The following is an 18,705-nucleotide window of genomic DNA, read 5'->3' as shown; positions in this document are numbered from 1 at the left end:
GCCGAGCTCAGGAGGGTCCCTTCCCGCCGAGCAAGCCTGTGATCCGTGAAATCCTGGAAACCGTTGTCCTTATTTTCCAAACCTGACTTATTTTATGTTGGAATCTTGTGTAATGGATAAAAATTTCCACTTCAACACATTTTGTGAAACTCAAAAAACCCCTCAGCATGACTGGATTTAAAGAAATTGCAAACTAGACGAGAGCAGCCATGTGACCCCTGTTATTTTAACAGCCTCGAGATACTCCAGCTGGGCACCGAGCGCCTCCGTTCTCTCAGTGTAGCAGCCGTATCCACAGCATCAATACCCACAGCAGCGGTACCCACAGCATCAGTACCCACAGCAGCGGTACCCACACCATCGGTACCCACAGCATCGGTACCCACAGCATTGGTACCCACAGCAGCGGTACCCACAGCATCTGTACCCACAGCAGCGGTACCCACACCATCAGTACCTGTGGAGGGGTTGCTGTTAGATGGAGATTTGTTATTGAACCAGCCAGGAATTTCAAGGCTGGGAACACAACCTGCCATGGGAGAGAAGCAGCTCCGAAATAACCAGGCCCCAACGTGGTGTAAATCAATGGACCTATCAGAAGTGAGACTTCAGCGCGTGGACAGCTCGTGAACATAGATGATATCCAATTAGCGAATGCCTGCTTGGAGTGTGGATGTGTAATCAGAGAATAGTTGCATATATAAGGAGGCTTGTTTCTGTAATAAATGGCTTTGCGTGATTCACATTGAATCGGAATGCTGAGTCCTTTATCGTTCCAACAAGTACCCACAGCATTGGTACCCACAGCATTGGTACCCACAGCATTGGTACCCACAGCATTGGTACCCACACCATCGGTACCCACAGCATTGGTACCCACACCATCGGTACCCACAGCATCGGTACCCACAGCATTGGTACCCGAACGCCCGGCAGAGCAGACAGGAGCAGTAACAGCAGCAGCCGCTCCCAGCCAGGATCTCCAGCCTCGTTTCTTACCATCTGGAACAAAGGCAGTGAAGAAAGTCCATGTTCTACAGATGAACTTCTTGTTGATTCCAGAGATAAAGGTACTGTGTTACTCTAAAAGTTTAAGAGTGCTTTACTTTAACTCGTTGCTACGTGCATGACCATGTAGTAAAAGAGGGACTTTGTTTCCCACATCATTGGAGAAATGGTGCAATGCTTTTTTCTTTGTAAGTGATCTTTTTTTTTCTGGATTGTTCCAAAGACTCCGTGTGCACACATCTGTGGTGCTCTGTAATTGGAGCTGCATAGATATGACTGAGGAATGTGCTTCCCAGACAAGTTTTTGGTTTTAAATAATAGATTCTTCAAGTACCGTGAACAAGTTGAAGAATCGAGAGTGCACAGCGACAGGTGGAACAGCAGAAATAGGCCAGTCCTGTTGCTTGCGTCAGGTATTGTTTTTATTTCAGGCAAAATGGGCAGCTTTCCAGCATTTCATGCATGCACCCATAAAAGTTTAACTGTCTTTTTCAAATCATGCTTTGTCACCAGAAATCTTCTGAGATACACTGGGAGAATTTCATGATTCCACGTAAGCTTTTTCTGTTTTTAAGAATATGATTTCTGTCTGTTTTCCTTGCCCAGGTGGTGATGGCACAGGAGCGCAGATTCAGGTTTGCGGTTACAAACAGGAAGTGGCCAGGAATGGACAGAGATTGCAGAGGAGCCTGGAAAATGCTATGAGGAGAAAAGGAAAGGAGGAAAGGGATTGAGATAAGAAAACCTGTTTGCAAATGAAAACTTCAAGGTGACTGAAAACGTTCCTTAATTTTTTAGCATTGGTAATGACGTGGGTTTCAATTTGGGGGACATGTAAAGATAGCTATTGTGTTTTTTAATAGTGTGGCACACTGGAGGAATGAGATGCTCTCTTCCTGCAGAGAATGGGAATAATTCTCCCTTGCCAAAATATGCTGCCTCACCAAAACCCAACAACAGCTACAAGTTCAAGCGTGAGCCGCCAGAGGGCTGTGAAAAGGTGAAAGTCTTTGAGGAAAGCTTGTGAGTTGATCTTTTCTACAGAATAAATAACATTCAGAGTTACTCATTGGTTTATTGATTTTTGTCTCGGATCAGAATTATTAGTCCAGTTGCTAAAATCATGCTGACACCCTGATCCCTGTCTTGTGTGCCTGTGTGCTGGTAGATGCTTTAGGCATCTGAGATGCAGGGCAGCAGCCTCAGACTCCTCCAAGGAAGCTGCCTGGGATGGTTTTTGTTATTTGTAGGAATCTCTCTCCTGCAGGATCCACCCAAGTCTCCACCCAGGCATCTCCTGGATTCTCAAGAGCTCCTCTGACAGTGCCCCAAGATCCTGGTACCAGCCCCAGACTCTTGCACAGAAGCTACCGGAGAAGACTTTTTTCTTCTGCAGGAAGCTTTGACCTCTAGAACGCACCGAGACTCTTCCCAGACTCTGCTGCAGCTGTTTGAGCTCTGCTTTCACTGTCTGAGATCCCAGCTGGCTGCCCCAGACTCCTCCAAGGAAGCTACCCAAGATGACTTTTCTCATGCTAGAAGCTCGCTTCTCTGGGAAGAACCCAAACCTCCTCCCAGGAACTTCCTGGAGTATTTTGACCTCTGCTTTAGGGACAGAAGATGCTGGGTGGCAGCCTCAGACTCTTCCAATGAATGTACCCGAGGTGATTTTTCTTTCTGAGTGGAAACTCTGTCCTGCAGGATCCACCCAAGACTCCTCCCAGGTACTCGCACAGTCACCTCACTTCCTATAGGAAGCTGAGGCCCCAGGTGGAAGCCCCAGACTCCTCCAGTGAAGCCACCTGACATGATTTTTCCCTTTTGGAGAAAACTGCTGCATCTGGGATCTACCAGAGACTCCTCCTGCTCTGGTCCTGTCTGGTCCCTGCCCCACAGTGTGTCCCCAGCACATGTCCCTGTGCCACCGCAGCCCTGGGCCAGGCACCGTGCCCTGCGGTGAGGTCACAACGTCTGGGTTCTATCTCCTCCTCCTGGGGCTGGTGTTGCCTTGGTTTCTTGTGGAGTTTGAGGGAGGAGAACCTGTTAAGAGGAGAGTGTTGATCTGGGAGATCTGCAGCCACAAGGAGGATGAGGGCGCTTCGAGGTGAGGGGCTGGCGGGAGGCCGAGGCAGCGTCTGTCCCTCCAGGTGCTGGGGGCCGTGTCCCCGTCACCTCCCCTCCCGTCCTGCTGCCAGGCACCTCCCTGAGGGCTCCGTCCTGTCCCTGCCCTCCATCGAGCAGCCTGGGATGGCTCTGAGACAGCCTGGCCCAGCAGCTCTTGTGGTGCTGTGCAGCCGCAGACCTCCCGGCCCCCTGGCAGAGCCCCGTGTCCATCCCTGCCCAGCTCAGCCCCACGCTGGGCTCCCTCCAGCACGTCGCTGCTGTCCTGGCACTGGGGACCCCCGACTGGGCCCAGTCCCCCAGGGGGTCTGCCCAGTGCTGCAGCGAGGGGCACACTCCCTCCTCTCATCCCACCGACTGCTCCTGCCAGCCCAGCCCAGCCCAGGCTGGTGGTGCTGGGGAGGCTGAGAGACCTTCACCCCCCTGCTGGAAGCTCTGCGGCCAGCAATACCAGTTCCTTCTTTCCTTCCAGCTCTCTGTCCATGTGTGTGTCCCCCGTCCAGAGCCTCCAGTCCTGAGGACAGAGACAGGGTGACGGGGACTGTCCCTGAGGCTGTCGACACCTTTGTGGCCATTGGGACATCTGGGCTGAAACAGCTGCAAGACCATGAGGTGAGGCGGGGGGTGAGGGCTCCCCTCCATGCCCCGGGCTTCCCCGGGGCCATGGCAGAGAGGGATCTTGTCTGATGGCATCTCTGGCCTGCAAGCTGTGTCCCCAAGCACTGATCCTGCTGCTCAGATGGGACTAATGTCTCTGCTGCCTCCCTCCTGTCCCCAGGAGCTCTCGGCTTTCTCCTGGGCAGGGCATGGCCTCTGCCATCAGCCCCAGCTTCTCCCCAGTGCCTTTCCCCAGGTACCCAAGGCCCCTCCTGAGCTTTGGTTTGGAGCTGTCCCAGCAGCCCGGGGCTCCTGCCTGTGCGAGGAGCGACACCGGGTGCAGGGTGCTCATGGCTTCTCCCCCTCAGTGCAGGGACTGGTCCCCACGCCTTTGCCTTGCCCACCTGGCACCTTCCCTGTGACTGCCACCTTCCCCGTCCTCAGGAGTGACCCCCACGGCCTCTTCCCCTGGTGGGGTCCGTGTCCCCCTCTGGCTTGACTGCTTGTCTCAGAGCTGCCGTGGAAGATCTTGCCGTTGCCCGTGGCTCTCCTGACGCGATGCCTGCAGCTTGTACCTCATGCCCGTGTCCCACAGATGGTTTGGAGGACAGTGGGTCTCTCTGGTGGCTCTCTGGGAACAAGGGTGAAGCGAGTCCCATCACTGCCCTTTGTGGTCTGTCCCCAGGGCAACCGGGTGGACACATACCGGGAGCTGGAGCATGCCTTGCAGGGAGAGGATGGCTGCTTGCCCGGTGGTGTTGTGAACCGCCTCATAGCAGAGGCCTCGGGTGACCTGCGAGCAGCCCAGGTGAGCTTGTTCTCCAACAGGGCCAGCAAAGCAGCGTGCCTCCATCCCTGGGTTCTGGGGAGATACAGAGATGTTCCTCGGTTGTTCAGACCCAAGAAGGTCCTCAGAGAGAAGCTCTGGGGACTCTTCATGACAGAATTTGAAGAGGGGACACAGAGCTGTGCAGAGAAGTGGACTTGGGCTTGTTTCTAACTGAGCAAGAGCTGGCGTCAGGCTCAACGTTACTTCTTGAATACTGTGTTATACCTCGAATCCTGGGATCAGTTTTGGGCCCATCGCTACAGGACATCCCTTGAGGTGCTGGAGCGAGTGGAGAGAAGGGAAGGGAGCTGGTGAGGGGCTGGAGCACAAGGGTGATGGAGCGGCTGAGGGACCTGGGGGGTTCAGCTGGAGAACAGGAGCTGAGGGGAGACCTTCTGATCTCTGAACTGCCTGAGAGGAGCTTGGAGCCAGGGGGGTCGGGCTCTGCTCCCCAGGAACAAGCGCCAAGAGCAGAGGAAACGGCCTCAGGTTGCCCAGGGGAGGTTGAGGTTGGATCTGGGGAACAATTTCTTCCCCAAAGGGCTGTGGGGCATTGGAACAGTCTGCCCAGGGCAGTGCTGGAGTCGCCATCCCTGGAGGGCTGGACAGATGGACATGAGGTTCTCAGGACATGGGTTAGTGCCACGGTCGGGTTAACAGTTGGACTACGATGATCTTGAGGGGCTTTTCCAACCAAAATGATTCTGTAATTCCATGTGGCGCTTTTTCAGGGTGTGATGGATGATGTGAAGATGGCCGCCAGTGACTTCTTGGTGGCTCTGGCCCGCACCCACTTTTACTTCGTCATGGCTGAGCTGCAGAGCCACCTGAAGGTGGTGGGGAAGGTCCCTGATGAGGCTGTGCTCGTCACCTTGGGCAAGATGGCTGGCAGCTATGGTACGGCACATGCAGCCTCCTGGTTTTGGCAGGGGTCTGTGATAACAGGTGGAAGGGATCCCCCCTCCCTAAATGCCCTGTCTTGAGCTGGGGGGGACTCTGGAGTTTCCGTGCCTCCTCGCTTGGTGCCAGGACCGGCCAGCAGCTCTGCCTCACCAGCCCAGTCCTGGTGCTCGGACAGTAGGAACCCACTGGAGACAAACCCGCAGGGTCTCTGTCCCCCACTGTCCCCCCTATTGCCCCACAGGGCTTCCCCGTGTGCCCCTCGGGAAGGCCACCCTCCCCACGCCCTCTGGTGTGTCCTACACGGCCCAGCAGCTGCAGCCTTGCGAGAGATGGACCCTGGTGTCCCCTGTGTGTCTCTGACCCTCTGGGTCCCTCTGTCCCTCCTCTGCAGCCCTGCGCTGTGTCCCCTTCGTGGGAGCGACGCTGCTGGCCCTGCGCAGGACGCTGAGCCGGGCAGGGAGCGGCCGGACCCTGCGCATCATCTGCGGGGGTGAGTGTCAGCTCGGCCAGGGCCCGCGCAGGGGCTGGGGTGGCCTTTGGTGGCTCCATGTGATCCTAGAGGAGAGGTGGTGGGTGTCAGCCCGCCCCGGGACCCCGAACTGCTGAGTGTGCGGAGGAGCGGGGGAAGCCTGGGAGTTTTCTGGGGCAGGACACGTCAGGAACTCCCGGGTCCCTTCCCATGGCTTCTGTTCCTTACAAAGAGGAGCTACGAAGATGCTGAGGGGTCTGGAGCATCTTTCTTCTGAGGAAAGGCTGAGAGAGCTGGGGCTATTCAGCCTGGAGGAGGCTGAGAGGGGACCTTATTTATTCTGGTAAATATCTGAAGGGTGGGTGTCAGAGGATGGACCAGACTCTGTTCAGTGGTGCCCAACGCCAGGGTGAGGGGCAACGGGCACAGACTGAAACACAGGAGGGTCCATCTGAATGTGAGGAGAAACTTGTCTGCTGGGAGGTGCCAGAGCCTGGCCCAGGCTGCCCAGAGCGGGTGTGGAGTCTCCTGCTCTGAGACATTCAAACCTGCCTGGACCCACCTGTGTGATCTGCTCCATGACCCTGCATGAGCAGGCGGGGCTGGGGATCTACAGAGGTCCTGAAACCCAGCCAGTCTGTGGTTTTGTGATTCCCCTTCTCTCCCCTGAGGTTTGAAGTCCCTGCACTGAAAGCGGAGTATGCGAGAAGGGAAGGGGCTGTGGTGGCAAATGCTGGAGGCAAAGGGACCACTGAGGAGGAAGAGGTGCAGTGGGGAGGAGAGAATCAGTGGGGTCTTAGAATCCAGACATCTCCAGAGCACAGCTTGTCCTCGTATCCAGATCTGGTCCTGGACTGGGCCCTGCTGAGCCTGGGGCTGTATGTAAAGCAGGCTTGGGCGAGGGTACAAGGACCTTTCCCTGCTGCAGACTCCCATGTGCTACCTTGTCCTTTCTCTTTCCTGGTGCAGTTCTGGAGCGATGGTCCAAGGGCATCACCATGTACTTGTGCAGCCAGAAACGACACCCCTTTCCTCAGAGCAGGGCAGCACAGCTCTGTGGAGACCTTTACCCGCTCTTCCATCACGCAGTGGTAAATTGGCTGGGCTGCAAGGAGGAACAGGTGAGAAGTGCTGCTTGCCACAGCTGGGGCCACAGCGGGGGTGTCCATGTCAGTGGGTCCGTCTGTGCCCCTTGGGGTCAAGCAGAGGGAAGCGGGGAAGGGAAGGGGTCTGGGGGGAAAGCCCCCGAGCGGGGAGCCTGCTGGCACTGTGCCTGGGGCTGGGGCCTCCCTGGAGAGAAGCAGCCGAGTCCTGTGGCCTTTCTGCAGGAGGGGCTGGGCTACCAGCCTGGGGAAACGCTGGCTCTGCTCTGGAGTCCCTCTCCCATGGGGCAGAAGGGAAAGGGAACCCCTCCCAGTGGGAAGGGCAGACTGGTGTCCAGGGCGTGCAGAGCACCAGGCAGAGCTTCAGCCGCCCAAGCGGAGCCTCTCCCTTCCCTCCCCAGGATAATCGGGCGGTCCTGGGTGCGGTGGCTGCCATGGTTGGTGTCCTTGTGTGTGAGGAGCGGCACTGCCAGCGTGCCCGGGAGCAGCTCCTCCGGCTCCTGCGCCAGCACCAGCGGGTCCAGGACACCTCCCGGGTCACCGAGGTGAGGACTCGCGCAGGGCCCGGCGTGGCTGATCGGCGAGTCTGTGCCGGTGCCACACGGTGCTGGGGAGCTGTGGGGTGCCAGGGGAACTGGGAAGCTCTTAGAGAAGGAGCAGGGAGAGCAGAGGAGGCCTGAGGCTTCCTGGGCTCTTTGGGCAAGAAAAGAGCAATGGGGGACATGGGGGGAACCAAGAGTCCCTGGCATTCATCTTCTTGGGAAGGAGGGCATTGGCACCTCCCTGAGGCCCTGTGCATGGGCAGAGCTTTGCCGTAACGTCCAGTGCCATCCAGTGCGGGACAAGGTCCAAGTGGGAAGTGCCAGGAGGAGACATTTCTTCCTGGAAAGGGCTGTGGGGCATTGGAACAGGCTTCCTAGGGCAGTGGTGGAGTCATCATCCCTGGAGGGGTTGAACAGATGGAGATGAGGTTCTCAGGGACATGGGGTAGTGCCAGGGATGGGGTAACATTGGACTCAGTGATCCTGAGGGTCTTTTCCAACCAAAATGATTCTATGATTCTACAAATTGGAGTTGTCAGCAGTGTCCCTGTGCAGAGGGCAGAGACCCTCTGGTGCTGCTCTGAGGGGGCAAACAAGGACCCCGGGTGGGAGGGTTTGGGGATGTCCCTGGGAGCTGACATCAGGGGCTCCCCTCATCCCAGCCCTGCTAGGCTTCTCCTTTCCCCAGGGCATTGCGGTGGCTTTAACCTCCTCTTCCTCCCCTCCCCGTTCTCTTGTAGAACCTCGGCCACGTACTGCAGATGCTGGGGGGAGGTCAGACCCCAACCCCACGGGGCTCAGCTCTCGCCCCCCACACCGCTGGGCACCACCAGGTAAGGGGAGCCTGCGGGGCAGGGCAGGGTGTCCCTCCGCCAGGACCACCTGCAGACCAGCACGCCAGGGTGTGAGCCAGGTGCCACGGAGGTGCCTTAAGGCTGCAGTGCTGGGATCCCAGGGAATGGCAGAAGATGTGCTGGGGAGGGTCAGTTGGACATGAGGAAAAGGTTCTTCACCCAGAGGTGCTGGACACTGGAAGAGGCTCCCCAAGGAGGTGTCACGGCCCCAACCTGACAGTGTTCAAGAAGAGACTGGACAACGTCCTCAGACCCACGGTGTGAACTGTGGGGTGTCCTGTGCAGGGATAGGAATTTGACTCAAGATCCTTGTGGGTTCCTTCCAATTCGGGACATTCTGTAGTTCTGTGCTTGGAAGGGGCTGGGGGGCAGCCTGGTTCCCACAGCGATTTCCCTCTCGGCCAAGCTGCAGGAAGAGCAAGGGAGGGGAGGAAGGCAGAGAGCACCAAATCTTTTCAGTCCCTCTCAAGGCCGATGCACATTTCTCTCAAACGACCCTTGTTCCCACAGGTCCCTGATGTGACTGAGGAGCCTGGGCCAGCCCATAAGGCGAAGCCATCCCGCCCCATGACGCTGCAGGGTAAGGAGAGGGGACGGGGCGATGTCACTGTGCCGTGGCAGCTCTGTGCCTGTCCTCGGCAGCCAGGGGCAGCCGCCTGCTAATGCAGAATGCGATTTCTTCCCTGCAGCCCGAACCTGCCCCGCAGCTGTTCTGCGGTCCCAGCTGAGGCACGGGAGCGAGGCCCAGCGTGTGGCATCCCTGAGCCTGCTGGGAGAGCTGGCCCGCTCTGACGGTCAGTGCCAGGGCTGGGGACACACGGCAGGGGCTGGAGCTGCTGGGCTGAATGCTGGAATGGGCTGGAAGTGGTGCAGCTGCACCCGAGAGGAGCTGCAAAGAGCGGGTCCCCCAGCCGAGCTGACACCCTGTGATGATGCTCAAGCTGTCCCCAGCAGTTAGAAATGGGGGCACAGCAGGGACGATGCTCCAGGCTCAGTGACACGAGTGGATGGTTTGCAGAGGAGATGCTCCTACCAGTGCCATTTCTCTCATTCTCTGCGTTACCAGAGCTTTCGGTGCCTATAGAACAGCCATGCCTCTAGAAAGAGAGTCACTCTGTGCACACCCCTGCCTGCTGTGAATTCAGAGTCAGGCCCTGCTTCTCTGTCCCACCAGTGTATGTGAAGCTTGGAAGCTTCAAGGGATCCTTCTGCCATCAGGGCTCTGCCTCAGCACACCTCTCTGTGTCTCTTCCAGCTCCTGTAGCAAGGAAGAAGCTGCCCCAGGTGGTGGCAGCTGTGCAGCTGGTGTGCAACGACCCCAGCGCCCAGGTGAGCTGGTTTGGGAAGAGACAGTGCTGCCAGGGAGGGCAGAGAAACCCTTTCCCTCAGGACAGCCTGACCAGGCCATGGCAGCAGCAGAAGCTTCTGCCGTGCCCTCGTCACCTCCCCGTGAGCCACAAAGGCTTCCCCAAGCGCAGGCGGCTTCCCTGTGGTTTGGAACAGGGGTTGATAACCACGCTCTCCCCGGCAGGTGCGGAGGGCAGTTCTGGAGTTCATCTGGGAATTGCTCAGCTCCGGCTCCCAGAGCTGCTGGCCACGGGATGTGGTGGGGCACATCTTCAGCGAGTACAGCCGGAGCTCGGGCAGACTGGTAAGGACAGGGCAGGACACCGGGGCTTCGGCTGGTGCCGGGGCCGTGCTGAGAGCTCCTGCAGGCGCCCTTGCCCATGGAGAGCTCCACGCGGCAGGGCCGTTGGCGCCAGCTCGGCCATCGCAGCGGCCTCCACAGGGCTGTGCCATGGTGGTGGAGATGTCGGGGTGACGTGGGTTTGCACCTGGACACGCCACCCAGGGCTGCCTGCACGCCCCTCGCGCTGAGCTGTGCCCACACACACCTCCAGCAAAGCTGCCTTGTGAAGGGAGGGACAGACTTGTGGGGACACGACACCATCCGTCCCGAAATGCTGATGGGCCGTCAGCCCAGCTCAGCCCGTGCACACAGGTGGGCCTGGCTAGAGGAGCTTTCTGTGGTGTTTTCGTGCCCTGGCTCTCCAAAGCATGCCCTGCCCATCCCATAGCAGCCTGGGGCCCACATCCCTTCTGGCAAGGGGACAGGCTGTGTGGCAGCCCCTTGGGTGAGTGTTTCCAGCCGGGCACCCAGGAGATGAAGGCCAGGGATGGCCCAGCCTCCTGCTGGCTTGCCAAGGATCTTCCCTCTCTGGCTGGAGCATCTGGCTGGCTGGGAGATGTGTGTGTGCCACTCTCCTCCAGGGCTCCAGGAGGCTGTTTTGGGAGCAGGGCAAAGGAAAGGGCTTCTGGATTCTCCTTCGGGAGGTGGCTGCTCCCGGGATGCTGGCACAGCAGCGGTGGTGGGGCCGTGCCTGAGCCTGGTCGGTCGGGAGCTGAGAGGAACCGGGGTTTTGCCAACTCTGTCTTACAGGCGGCAGGAGGCCTTTTTGCCTGGGAGCCCCAGGAGGACAGAGCTCTTCAGTCCCTGTGCGTGGACATCCTGGGCTCGCTGGATGTCACTCGGAGAGGGATGTCCCAGGTAAGTTGCCCTCTGTCCTGCTGCTGTGGCCACTTCTTGCCTTCAGAGTGTTTTTAATTGCTCTTCCTCATGGCCTGAACCTCTCCCCTCACGTGTGCTGAAGCACACGAGGCTCAGGGAAATGCAGACCATCCTTTACATCTTGGAACTGAGTGGAAATGCTGATGTGCTGAATTACCCGGTTCTTCTCTGCAGCTCCTGTGGCCCAGGCTGCTGCAGTACGTGGTGCCAGCCCAGTACAGCGGCGTGCTGATCCCGCTGTCCCGCGGCCTGCGAGCCCTGCTGGAGAGACGGGAGAGAGCGGGATGTGAGGAAGAGGAGGAGCCCGATGCTGTGGACTTGCAGGAGCAAGGTAGGAGCCCCAGGGAGTGCTGCTGGGTTTGGAAGGGGCTCAGGCCAGTCTGTGTCTCCCTGGGCCCCATGAACCCTGAGCAGGAGCCCAGGAAAAGCAAAGGGCAGAGTCAGGCTCTGGCTCCTGGGGAGCCGGGGGCTCCTTCCTGGCCGTGCTGGATCTGCCTTCACCCCATGCGGGGCAGCCTGGGGAGCCCCCGGGCCAGCACTGTGGCCGTGCAGCTGCTCTCAGCCCTGTGTGGGCCACAGGAGGTACGAGGGTCAGGCCACGGCGGGGCCTCTTCATCTCACCAGCCTTTCCCCCTCCCCGCAGCCCGGCTGCCGGCTCCGCAGGCGCTGCTGGCTCGAACGCTGGTGAGTAGCGGGGCCCTGGGGAAAGAAAGAGCTTTTCTGGCAGCACTCCCGAGCCTGCCCGAGCCCCGCGGGGATCCCAGTCCTGTCTCGGGGCTGGCGGGGGTGGCTCTGGTGGCAGGGGTGACCCGTCTCTGCTGCCCTCGCCCAGGTGCTGGCGGCGGCTCCTCACACCACCAGCGGCCGCGCAGTCGCTGCCTTGCAGCTGCTGCAGGCCCTGCAGGGCTGGATCTGCGGGGCCTTGGGGACAGCGTGGGCCACCGAGATCCCCCTCCTGCTGCAGCACCTGGCAGGTAAAGTGTGGGTGGGAGGAGAGGCTGGAGAGGAGGGAGGGGCAGCTTCCCAGCAGTCACACAGTGGGGATCAGCCACGGTCAGTGCGACCTTCCCCATCATGAATGCAGTGGCTCTGACAAACACCCCTGGGCTCCCTCCTGTGTCTGTGGCCTTGCAAGGGCTTTGGCACAGGCGCTTGTGGGCCCTTTCCAGCCTGATGGCCTGGGATTTCTGGGAGGTCTGACCGCAGAGGAGACCACCGGGCTCTTCTTTGGTGTGAGCTTGAGCAGCAGCAGAGCTTTTGCTTCCTCTTGCTTTCTAGGAAGAGCCGAGAGCTCCCTGGACTCTGCAGAGTGGGAGCAGCATGTGCTTAAGGTACAGCATCCTCGGGGTGTCACAAACGGACGGGGAGAAGAGGGAGCAGACAGAGTTGTGGAGAGCTGGTGAAAAGAGGGCTGGGCTTGGCAGGGGAGACACTGCCATTCCAGCAGCTCTCCCCAGCAGCATCCCAGGACACAGGGGTGTGGGAAGGGCCCTGGCCAAGGGCAGGGGGACACCCGCTTCCTCTCCTCTTCCCCCCAGTTCTTGCGAGCATCCCTGAAGCTCATTGAGGATGAGACCTGGAGCGTGGGCCTGAGCCAGCAGCTGAGCCGGCAGCTGGGCAGCTCTGCCCCCGGCTCCTGGCAGAAGGTTTGTCTCCTGCCCCACACCGGGACTCTGCCCACGCAGGCAGTTTTCACTGCTTCACCCCCAAACTGCGCTTCCCCCCGTGCTGCCCCGGCCTGGCACTGCGGGCAGTCCCGCCTGCTCCTGGGGGAGTCGGGTCAGTCTGGGGCCAGCCCTCTCCTGACAGGTCAGGCTGTGACCGCATCTCGGGCTCAGCCTCTTCTCGTTCAGCTTTTCCTCTACAAGGCTCTCGGGACAGCGCTGGCAGGTTGTCGGGACCTCAGCCACGTCCAAGGGCAGGTGCTGAGGTTCCTCCAGGACACAGACTCTGCGGAGCTCTCTGAGACCCAGGTGAGGTGATGCTCATGTCCTGAGCATCCTCTGCCTGTTGCTGGGGCAGAGGGAGAGCTGCTCCTGGCCCTGCTCCAGACCTCCCTGATGTGCCCATCGCTGCTGTTTCCCCCTTATTGCAGCGTCCTGCCTGGCCGTTGTCACTGGCCATGGCTGAGTGCTCGGGCTGGAGCCCACTCCCCATTTCCCTGTGGTTGCAGGGGATGATTTCTGTGGTGTCCCATGCTGCTGAGACCCACTTCAACCTGGTCTTGGACACAGTGACCGCTTTTACCAGAGACAGGTTTTATGAGACTTCCACGGGCTGGAAGGTAAAGGATCCAGGGTTTCACTCTTTGGCTTTCCTTTTTTTGACCTTGTTTCCACTTCTACACCTTCTGTAGCCAAACTGTGGCAGCTGTGTTTATATCAGCCCTCTTGTAAGAGCTGCCCAAGACCTGTGTTTCAGAGGGGATGTCCCGGCATTGGGGCCCCTGAGCTGTGTTGGGAAGGACAGCGGTAAGTCCGCCAGCAGTGTGTGCGATGCTGGCTGCTCCCTGCTCCCCATCCCGTGCCAGAGCCCCGGCTGCAGGACGGGAAGAGCTCCCGGCCCCGGAGCTCGCAGCTCGAGGAGCTGCCGGGAGGTGCCCAGGGAAGGAAGGAGCTGGTGAGGGTGCGGGGCAGGACCGGGGCTGACGTCTGGGGGCATCTCTGTTGTCACAGGCACAGCTGCCGCAGGGCACAGAGAGACCTCAGGCCACTCGTGCTGCTCTGATGTGCGTGTACAGCGGCATCGCTCTGCGTGCCCCCAGGGAGCAGCTGCTCGCCCGTGTGGATAGGGAGATCATGGGCACCATCCTGCAGCTCTCCAGAGTCACACAGAGGGTAGGAGCACGAGCCGTGCAGGGACAGGGACACCTGGGTGCCCTCATTCCAGCCCCTTGGGGCCGGGGTGTACCAAGATGGACAAACTCTTTCTAAAGATCCCTCAAGGAAGGGTTTGTCCTCAACATCCAGATGCAAACCCCTGTGTGTCACCCTGCTGATACTCTCAGCCCTGCAGAGAGTTCAAGGGGTGCTTTGCTCTCTTTGCCCTCAGGAGATGCAGCTCAAGCTCGCCCTGGTGCAGAGTGTCACTGAGGTCAGCTCTGCCATCCAGACTGTGGGTGATGCTGGCAGCTTTGAGCTGTCCTCGAAGCAGGAGGTGACACAGACCCTGCTGGTGAGTGCCTGCAGCAGGGACAGTCACACGGGGGAGCTTTGGGCTGCACTTTCCCCAGATGGGCGATGGTCTCTGGGCTTCTCGCGAGCTCCTGGAGCTGTGTCCTGAGCTGGGGGGCCCTGGGGTGCAGGGTGGCTGTGGAGCAAGGTCCCTCCCTCGGTGCCTTTGGGGACCCGTGGGGTGACGGGGCAGTGTCTGCCCAGGCCTGGCAGCAGAGCCGGTCCCGGGGGAGGCAGGAGGGCCGTCCCGTGTCCATGTCTCCTGACAACTCTGCGCCTGTGTCTCTGTGACTTGCAGGACTGGATCAAGGAGGAGCCTGCGGACTCCCTGGTGTACGGAGTGTTCCAGGCCCCGGAGGAGTTGAGGTGAGGGCTGTTCCCGACTCTGGGGACTCCCCGTGTGCCCCATCCCAGCTGGCCAGGGCAGCCCCAGTGGTGTTGAGCTGCTGGGGCTGTGGAGTGGGAGGGTGCTCCCCACTTTGGGTGTCTCCTGAGCCCCCGGGGTTCCTTACCCTGGGCTGGGGGTTTGCTGCTGCCCGGGGGGAGGCAGGAGCTGCTGGAGCTGAGGGCAGCGCTTGCTGGCAGGGGCTGGGGCTGGTGGGTTCAGGGCCCTCGATTAGGAGGAACCCAGGCATGGTTTGAGCCACTCTGGAGAGGGCTGGTAAATCCCCTTTCTCTTTTCTCTTCCTTTTTCCCCTGGCCAGCAAGCTGAGGCCAGCGCTGAGCAGGGAGGAGAACCGCAGCCTGCTGGCAGTGTGCTGCCAGGCTGTCCTGTCCTCTCCTTCCCAGGAGGGGATGAAGAGGGGCAGGACGGTGCGGGCAGCTCTGAACATGCAGGTACCACGGGGCAGTGCCTGCCACCCCGGGTCAGGATCCCCTCGGTGTGCCCTGGCAGCCCCCGTGACGCAGAACCTCAGCTCTCCTCTCCTGCTTCCAGCTTCTGCACAGGAGAAGTGTTGAAGATCTGGGCCACCTCATCGAGACTCTCCTGGCGGCAGAGGAGCCCTCGGCTGGCTTTGATGATGTGTTCCTTGTGAGTAGCCATGGGGAAAGTGTTGCAGGGGCAGGGAATCACGGATTTAGCGGGTGGCAGTAGGTGGACACCCCTTTCCTACGGGAACGTAGGGCTGTGGCCCCTAGCCCTGAGGCCGTGTGTCCAGTCAGGGGCTGAGCTGGGGCACAGCAGCGCCGGCCACTGTGGCCTCAGGCCGGGCAGAGAAGTGGTCGCAGGCCGAGGGGAAGCCGAGAGCCGGCCATGGGCTGGGTGACAGCAGCCCGGGGAAGGCTGGAGCGGGGACACGCTGGCAGGGAAGCAGCACCTGGCCCAGGGCAGGGTTGGCTGGAGAGAGTGAGGCAGCGGAGGCTGCAGGGCCAGGGCGCTGTGGGGCTGGGGGCCGTGCCCGGAAGGAGCCAGAGAAGGACGGAGAGGAATCTCCAGGAGAGGAAGATCCCTGTTGTGAGAGAAATGCACCCTGCCCCAGGTCCTGCAGCACTGGCTGGGCTCCGACAGAGACTGGGAGCGGGAGAGAGCCCTGCGGGTTTGTGCCCGTGTGCTGAGGGCTTGCAAGGAGCGAGCTGAGCTCACGGTGAGTAGGGACCCCCGCACACCCTGGTGTCCCCCCGCACCGTTCCTGGCCCCGCAAGGCAGCCCTGCCCGGCTGGGTGCTGGGTCTGGGTTCCTGGGCAGCTCCTGCCGGCCCCTCTGCCCGGCTGCTGCTCAGGGAGCGGGACGGGCGACCAAGGCGAGCGGGTGCTGGGGCAGCTGTGACCCTTGTCCTGCTGCTCTCCCTGCAGAGAGGACGCCCTTGCCGGCAGCTGGGCTCCCTGGTGGCACTGCTGGTCTCTCTGACCAGTGACTGCCTGGACTCGTCCCGCCACAGGGCATGGCTCTGCATCAGCTACCTGGACCAAATGCAAGGTGAGGAGAGCAGGCAGTTGTGTAATGAGTAAAATTGTCTTCTTTAAATAGTTTTGTGAAACCCTAAACCCCCTCAGCATTACTGCATTTAAAGAAATTGCAAACTAGACAAGAGCAGCCATCTGATAACCTTTTATTTTTAACAGTGTCAAGATATTCCGGCTGGGCACCGAGCAGCTCCACTGGCTCAGCGTAGCAGCCATACCCACAGCATCGGTACCCACAGCATCGGTACCCGAACGCCTGGCGGAGCAGATACGAGTAGTAACAAGAGCAGCCGCTTCCAGTCAGTATCTCCAGCCTCATTTCTTACCATCTCGAATGAAGGCAGTGAAGAAAGTCCATGCCCATTTCTAGGCCAGAGCCATGGCATGGAATTGCAGCCCTCTTCTGCTCCTGACAAGAACAAGGTGAATTGCATTTCAAAAAGTGGCTCTGCTTTCTTGTCAGCATCCTCAAGTCACTTATCCACACACAGGATCTCACACTTACGGGCACTACACAGAGCCCGACTGTCTCCTCCAGCCCGACACCAGTTTGTTCCAACCCATTTCTGTGGCGTCCTTGTCTACAAACACAGATCAAGACAGGGTCTCCTGTGGAACCAGCACAGCACCACAGACCTCTCCGCTCCAGCAATCGGGTCCTGTTGAGGAAGCTGAAGGACAGATCCAGATTGTTTTGACATTTTGCTGGGCAATTACAGGGAAAAGGTTGGAACCAGTTGCCTGGACCTTTCTGATCACACTATTGGCATTGTTTTGATAATTTCTGGCACTGTCGTAATTGAACTGTCTGTGTAATTGCCAGTTTGGTGGCACATTGAGAAGTTCAGGAGGATGCAGCAGCTGATGCTCAGTTGCACTTTCTGCTTGTGAAGACTCCAGTCCTGTGTCCTTCCTGCTTTTTTAAACACTGCTGCAAACAGAGGCTCTCGTCACAGTGACTCACTGCCAGTGATGTCCGTGTTTCCTCGCTGAGTACCTGACAGCTTCTCTGTGCAATGGAAAGGGTGAAGAGCACATGGGAAGCGACCAGAGACTCGCGGTTGCCAAGGCCAGTGCTGCAGGGTGGCTCCTGGGGTGTCTTGTTTCCCTTTGACTCCTCGTGCACACACACGTACAGCCCACATAGGCCCGTGGCTTTTATCTGAACGGTTTGAGGCAGAACTGGCGTTTGTAAGAATCTTTTTTACTGGACAGACCTGTTCTCATCTGGAACTGATGTGCACTGAGATGTATCTCCAAAGCAAAGCTGGTGAGTCATTGTCACTTGTTCACATGAGGTGAATACAACCTGCGAAAAACACCCTTGCCATAGAAGCATCTGAACACTTGTGCATGTCAGGACTGTGCTTTCTCCGTATAATTCCATAGGTTCAGTGTGTTTTAATGGTTTTAAGGTTTAAGGTTTTAATGCACGTGTATTGAATTCCAGAGGAAAACTTCGTCTAGTCGGTTAATTGAAACAGCTTTAGTGGCGTATGTTACGTGCTAACACACAAAGCAGCGTTGCGGTCTCTGAAACATGCATAGAAGGACGTATATTTAAGACAATTCTAGACGTAAACAAGCATTATGGTTCTTATTGGGATCTTTTGGCATCTAAACTCTTAAATGGGGAAAACATCTGTGAAGCTCCTGCTAGAACAGCTGCAGAGTGGTGAAGAATGAATGTGGGACAAATCACGTTTGGATGCTTCACTCCTGTCACTTTCAGTCAATAAAGGAGCCAAATAACATGCTTGTGATTTATAAACATTATTTTAATGTTCATGGCTTTTACATGTTACACATCCCAGGGTCTCGACTGCTGCAGTTCATATAACGTACGGTGAACAGGGAGGCGCTGAGTGTCCCAAAGCACGCCTCAAATCTGTAGGATACTCTTACCTGGAAACCTCATTGGACATTTACTCTTTGGTTTCTGAGTGTGTTCAACTAGGTAGTAGTTTATTTTTAATGCATCGTATTAAATTTATTTTAAACCGCTTTTTTCTAATCTGTAAAATATGCAATGTGACTCAATATGTTTGAATTGAAATGATTTGTCAGGTGACACGTAGTGGAAATAATCTTTATTATGACAGTGATGTTTTTCTCAAGTATTTTGCCAAGAAAAGTGAATTTCTCAGATTAAATGGGTAGAAGGCAGCCAATACCTTTTTCAAAGAATGTGAGTTTGTCTCCACCTCTGTGACTAGTTGGAAGTATTTGAGTGTACATAATGTATACATTAAAAACAATTAAAGGCATCGCTGATGTTATACTTGTTGTGTGTGGATATTTTTTCCTGTTGCTTCATAGTGGTCCAGGCAAACTCAACAAAACACACCAGCAGAGTGTGAGTCAGTGCACCTGAAGCTGGATCATGTAGCCTTGATCTTTATCACAAGAGACGTGTGATTCAATCAAACTCAACGAATATTGCTGAACTGATATATGTCCACCTGTAAAATAATCACTGCATGCTCAGGTTCAGTCTGTATAGTTATGACAACATCGTTTAGATAGCAGCAACTTTTAACCTGTTTTTTTCCCTGCTAAATAATTTGTGAAGATAGAATGAAAGGAAAAGATGAGCATATTCCATTCAAAAGAAAGAAGTCTTTGAACACTG

At 57.7% G+C, this 18,705-nt stretch overlaps 3 protein-coding genes and 1 long non-coding RNA gene across 4 annotated transcripts; all 4 read left to right on the top strand.

The window, feature by feature from the left end:
• The first annotated feature begins 1,317 nt into the window (after positions 1-1,317).
• On the top strand, positions 1,318-2,026 carry LOC135576133 (uncharacterized). The gene is made up of 3 exons (XR_010467731.1): positions 1,318-1,421; positions 1,615-1,777; positions 1,872-2,026. It is a non-coding gene; the product is annotated as an uncharacterized LOC135576133 (long non-coding RNA).
• A 994-nt stretch (positions 2,027-3,020) lies between these two features.
• LOC135576231 (maestro heat-like repeat-containing protein family member 2A) lies at positions 3,021-5,775 on the top strand. Its single transcript, XM_065039995.1, has 4 exons — positions 3,021-3,112; positions 3,602-3,741; positions 4,412-4,534; positions 5,287-5,775. The coding sequence occupies exons 1-4, from the start codon at positions 3,097-3,099 to the stop codon at positions 5,536-5,538; spliced, it is 531 nt and encodes a 176-aa protein (XP_064896067.1). The 5' UTR covers positions 3,021-3,096; the 3' UTR covers positions 5,539-5,775.
• A 3,583-nt stretch (positions 5,776-9,358) lies between these two features.
• LOC135576118 (uncharacterized) lies at positions 9,359-14,538 on the top strand. Its single transcript, XM_065039487.1, has 12 exons — positions 9,359-9,379; positions 9,528-9,755; positions 9,958-10,077; positions 10,867-10,974; positions 11,170-11,771; positions 11,828-12,326; positions 12,534-12,641; positions 12,849-12,968; positions 13,169-13,279; positions 13,671-13,832; positions 14,047-14,169; positions 14,467-14,538. Exons 1-12 carry the CDS (start codon positions 9,359-9,361, stop codon positions 14,536-14,538), a joined length of 2,274 nt encoding a protein of 757 aa, XP_064895559.1.
• Positions 14,539-14,816: 278 nt separating this feature from the next.
• On the top strand, positions 14,817-18,221 carry LOC135576232 (maestro heat-like repeat-containing protein family member 2B). The gene is made up of 5 exons (XM_065039996.1): positions 14,817-15,005; positions 15,106-15,201; positions 15,650-15,754; positions 15,963-16,086; positions 16,233-18,221. The coding sequence occupies exons 1-5, from the start codon at positions 14,964-14,966 to the stop codon at positions 16,280-16,282; spliced, it is 417 nt and encodes a 138-aa protein (XP_064896068.1). The 5' UTR covers positions 14,817-14,963; the 3' UTR covers positions 16,283-18,221.
• Positions 18,222-18,705: the final 484 nt, after the last annotated feature.

Source organism: Columba livia, chromosome 23 (assembly GCF_036013475.1).
Source record: "Columba livia isolate bColLiv1 breed racing homer chromosome 23, bColLiv1.pat.W.v2, whole genome shotgun sequence".
NCBI classification, from domain to species: Eukaryota; Metazoa; Chordata; class Aves; order Columbiformes; family Columbidae; genus Columba; species Columba livia.
The sequence above is the reverse complement of the archived record's forward strand: the minus strand, read 5'-3'. Positions and strand labels throughout refer to the sequence as shown.